Source organism: Colobus angolensis, unplaced genomic scaffold (genome assembly GCF_000951035.1).
Source record: "Colobus angolensis palliatus isolate OR3802 unplaced genomic scaffold, Cang.pa_1.0 Scaffold116, whole genome shotgun sequence".
Lineage (NCBI taxonomy): Eukaryota > Metazoa > Chordata > Mammalia > Primates > Cercopithecidae > Colobus > Colobus angolensis.
Genome location: NW_012112697.1, coordinates 1,525,088 through 1,530,007, shown reverse-complemented (window position 1 = coordinate 1,530,007; position 4,920 = coordinate 1,525,088). Strand labels below are relative to the sequence as shown.

General features: G+C 47.1%; 1 protein-coding gene across 1 annotated transcript in view; it reads left to right on the top strand.

Moving 5' to 3' along the window:
- The first annotated feature begins 3,458 nt into the window (after positions 1-3,458).
- Positions 3,459-4,920, top strand: part of SNX29 (sorting nexin 29) — a 577,448-nt gene continuing 575,986 nt past the window's right edge. Inside the window, exons 1-2 of the mRNA XM_011962337.1 lie at positions 3,459-3,474; positions 4,336-4,397. Coding sequence (XP_011817727.1) covers positions 3,459-3,474; positions 4,336-4,397 — 78 coding nt within the window. The remainder of the gene's footprint in view (positions 3,475-4,335; positions 4,398-4,920) is intronic.

The window sequence follows — 4,920 nt, the reverse complement described above, 5'->3', positions numbered from 1 at the left end:
TTCCTCTCAGTTGATAAGTGGTCCTCAGACCACCTGTGCTCCCTGCAGCCTAGTAAACCCCCTTCTCTCTCTTTATTTATTTATTTATTTTTGAGACACTCTCACTCTGTCGCCCAGGCTGGAGTGCATTGGCGCAATCTTGGCTGACTGCAACCTCCATCTCCCAGGTTCAGGCAATTCTCCTGCCTCAGCCTTCTGAGTAGCTGAGACTACAGGCGCTCGCCACCACGCCTGGCTAATTTTTGTATTTTTAGTAGAGATGGCATTATTGCCATGTTCCTGAGGCTGGTCTTGAACTCCTGACCTCATGTGATCCGTCCGCCTTGGCCTCCCAAAGTTGCTGGGATTATAGATTTGAGCCATTGCTCCCGGCTGACCCCTTTCTCTTAAGCTCATTCAGGGCTAAGTTGGCCACAGCTGCCCCTTCTGAGGTCAAGATTATCTCACTTGAGAGCTTCTTGCCTGCAGAGAGAGATCACAGCCAGGAAGTGTGAGCCTCTGGGTTGAGACCTGCACAACCTCGGGTAGTTTTTATATAAAGAACAGGTTTTTCTTTTCTTCCCCTCATCCCATCATGAAAAGAGGCTTTGCAGAGTAAGGCAGAGGAGGCTGCTGACATCTCATCCAGAAAAAGCAGTAGGGCAAAATACTCTATAAAAAAAAAAAAAAAAGTCATCGAGGATCATTGTGCATTTCAGGAAGGGTAGGTGCTAAATCTTTGTTATTCAAGTGTGAAGGGAGTCAGCAGTATTAGCTCACCTGGGAGCTTATGAGAAACACAGAGCTGGCCGGGCGCGGTGGCTCATACCTGTCATCCCAGCACTTTGGGAGGCCGAGGTGGGTGGATTACGAGGTCAGGAGTTCAAGACCAGCCTGGCCCACATGGGGAAGCCCTGTCTCTACTAAAAATACAAAAATTAGCTTGGCGTGGTGGTACGTGCCTGTAATCCCAGCTATTCGGGAGGCTGAGGCAGGAGAATTGCTTGAACCTGGGAGGTGGAGGTTGCAGTGAGCCCAGATTGTGCCACTGAACTCTAGCCTGGGCAACGGAGCAAGACTCTGTCTCAGAAAAAAAAAAAAAAGAGAAACACAGAATTAGGCTCCATTAGCAATCTCCTGAATCAGAATCTGCCTTTTGGGCTGGGTGCGGTGGCTCACGCCTATTATCCCAGCTCTTTGGGAGGCAGGACGATCACTTGAGCCCAGGAGTTCAAGAGCAGCTTGGGCAACTTCGTGAGACCCCCGTCTCTATAAAAAATAAAAATAAATAAATTATCTGTGAGTGGTGCCCTATGCCTGTAGTCCCAGCTACTCGGAAGGCTGAGGCAGGAGAGTCAATTGAGCCCAGGAGGTTGAGACTGCAGAGAGCTGTGATTGTGCCACGTATACCAGCCTGGGTGATAAGAGTTCCTGTCTCAGAAAAAACGCCAGCAAACAAATGGCTGCTTTTTAGCAAGATCTCCAGGAGATCTGTGTGGACATCAAAGTTTGAGAAGAACTGCATTACAAAATTATCAGTAGGGAGATGAAAGAGATTTTTGTTTTCTTTGTACATTTTTTCCCGATTTGTTATTATTCTATTTTTTTCCCTACATGAATTGCTTTTATGATGAGAAAAAAATAGCAAAGGCATTTCCAGTGCAGGGAACCCTGTCAAGTTTCCATTTGGCATTGCTGAAGGGCAGGTAGAGCTGTCAGGTCTCATATTTGGAAAAAGGAAGAAAGCAAGCCTGACTTTTCTATTCTGGTGTTAGGGAGGGAAGACCAGAATCCAAACCCTGGATTCTGAAACAAAGAGCGTTTGATTGATAGAGACGGGTGTCAAGAGGTGTCGGAGGACCTTGGCCAGATGGATCTATAGCCATCCTGAGCAATGCCTTGAGATGCCTCATGGCTGGTGGGAATGGTGTCCAGGCTATTCTTGATCGAAACCTCTTCCAGAAAAAAATACTAATGGTATTTTTTTTGAAGAGTCAGTTGTTTTACTGTGTGTCTGCTGACTGGTTTCATCACTAGGCCTGGAGGTAAGGCGGGATCATTGGTATCGTGGTCCTAACACAGGCTTTAGAGGTCTTGAGTCAGGATTACTGTTCCACCAATTAGTAATAAAATTTCAACAGAGTCTAACCCCATTATCATGGCCCACACGATCCTATGTGACTGGTCTCTGCCTGCCTGTTTGATCTTTCCTTCCGTTTTTTTTTTGCTTTTTGCTCAAACCACAGCAAACTTCCTTCTAGTCCTGGAAGACCAGAGCCAAGCTTGTCCTACCTCTGAGCCTCTCCCCTTGCTGCTTGCTCTGTCTGGAACACTGGCCTGCCCTATCTTTCCATAGCTGCTCCTTCTCTTTATAGAGGGCTCAGCTCACATGTCACCTGTGCAGAGAGGCCCTCAGTGGCTGCCTTGGCTAAAGCAGCCTTCTTGCTTCCTCCCTATCCCATCACTGTCTTTGTTTTTTCTTCCTAGTATGACTCTAACACTTTTTCATTGATTAGTTTATTTTTATACTATTTTTTGTTTTTGTTTTTGAGATAGGATCTCACTCCGTCACCCAGGCCACAGTGTAGTGGCATGATCTCAGCTCACTGCAATCTCTGCCTCCCGGGTTCAAGTGATCCTTCCACCTCTGCCTCGTGAACAGCTGGGACCACAGCTGTGTGCCACCATGCCCTGCTAAATTTTTTGTGTTTTTTGGTAGATACAGGGCTTCGTCATGTTGCCCAACCTGGTCTCAAACTCCTGATCTCAAGCAGTCTGCTTGCCTCAGCCTCCCAAAGTGTTGGGATTACAGGCGTGAGCCACTGTGCCCGGCCTTCTAGTAGGATTTTTAGCTCCATGAGAAGATGGCTCTTTTACACCATTTAAGTCCTATGTCCTCAGCTCTTAAAACATTGCCTCACACACACTAGAAGTTAAATAAATCCTGGGTGGATCAACACACACAGTCAATTGACTTCTCCCAGCTTCAGCTTTCCCATCTGTGTTTGGGATCCTGGCTTGTAGGGTGGATGTGAAGATGAAGGGAGATATTGCATGCATAGTGCTCAGCTTGGTTCCTGGCATGTAGGATGCGCCCAGCACGTGGTGGTGGTTGTTATCAACCAGCTGGCCCTGGCTTGACCTGGAGGAATCACTGACCATTTCTGAGATAATGGCCTGCTCCTACTTCCCGGTGCAGCCCACGTAGAGTTGCCCAAGACAGAAGCAGCCTGATGGCAATTCAACGCCTGCAGTGTGGAGCATCTGCCCTTATAACCTGCATTCCAGTATCCTTTGAAGTCAGTGTGCTCTGTGACTGGTGGATCATAGTCCATGGCTTTGTATCTTGCTTGGAGTCACTGGGCCTCTTGTGGAGATCAGGCGTGGCCCTGACAACTGTCCGCCTGGTGTTTTCAAGTGCCCTTTCCCCAGACCTTCTGAAATGGAAGTTCAGTGTATGTCATGTGTGTCAGTTGGGAATGCTTTTGGCTGCAAGTAACAGCCCAGTGTGTCGTGGTGTGGACAAATAGGGTTATTTATTTTGTGAGAGTTAGCTTGTTTCTAGTCTTGGCTTACCAACTCAGTGATATCAGGGCTGGTGTCTTTGTGATTCTCTAGGTCTTTCTCTCAGGCTCATGACTTCATGGTGGCAAAATGCTACTCGGGCTCCACCCAACATGTCTATGATTGAGGGATGAAGGATGGAGGACAGAATGATGCCCTTCATAGCACTTCTTTCTATCAGAAAGGAATGACTTTCCCAGAACTTTCCCAGTGCACTTCTGCTGTCTTCTCGTTGGCCAGACCGCTTAAGTTCAACCTCAGCTGCTGAGAAGAGGAGTAATCAGGTTTTACAGCTTGGATTGCTGAAGGTGGCATGGGAGAAGGATGTTGGAGATGATAGTGAGAACAGCCAGTGAGCAGTTCCTGCTGTACTGGGAAACTTATATTTTATTTCAGGCTGCTGGTTGACAACTGGGAGCAGTTTTGATTCCCAGGGGACATTGGCATTACATGGAGACATTTTGGTATAACTCAGGGGTTTGTGTGTGCTAATGCCATGTAGTGTGTAGAGGCCAGGGATGCTGCTGAACATCCTACAGTGTCAGTAGTGCCAAGGGTTGAGAAACCTTTCGACCATTGTAGACATGTTGTTCAGATTTGGGGAAAATTAGTTTACCTGTTTTCCTTTGATGCAGTAACAGGCAATAGCCAAACTTCATTGTAATGATACAGATTACTGGTACCTAGTCGTGCTATTGATTTTGTTAAAGATCAGTAGTAAAGGACTGGTGTAGTTGGGGACAGCTGTATCCAAGTGTCAATGAGAACTAATTAAGCCTCATTGCATTTTAGGATCACAGAACAATGACAAAAGACAATTTCTGCTGGAGCGACTGCTGGATGCAGTGAAACAGGTAAGCAGAAAGCACACATTTGCCTTTTTGGTCGAGTAATAGTGTCAGATAATTAATGTAGGTCATTTCTTCCCTATAACATACACAGACTAACTCCCACTTTATACCTGGGAACAGTGAAGCGATCTAATCGTTTTCCCCAGGAAATGATAGAGCAGTGAACACGGTCAGAGTTGGGTTGGAGGAAGTCCTGTGTCTTGAATTTTGAAAGCCCTCTAGAGGACCCCCATCCTTCAGTGATGTCCCTTCAAGAAAGGCACTGAGCTGGGTGCAGTGGCTCACGCCTGTAATCCCAGCACTTTGGGAGGTCAAGATGACCGCATCACTTGAGGTCAGGAGTTCCAAACTAACCTGGCCAACATGGTGAAACCCTGTCTCTACTAAAAATACAAAAATTAGCTGGACATGGTGGCAGGCACCTGTAATCCCAGCTACTTGGGAGGCTGAGGCAGGAGAATTGCTTGAACCTGGGAGGTGGAGGTTGCAGTGAGCCGAGATTGCCGCACTGCACTCCAGCCTGGGC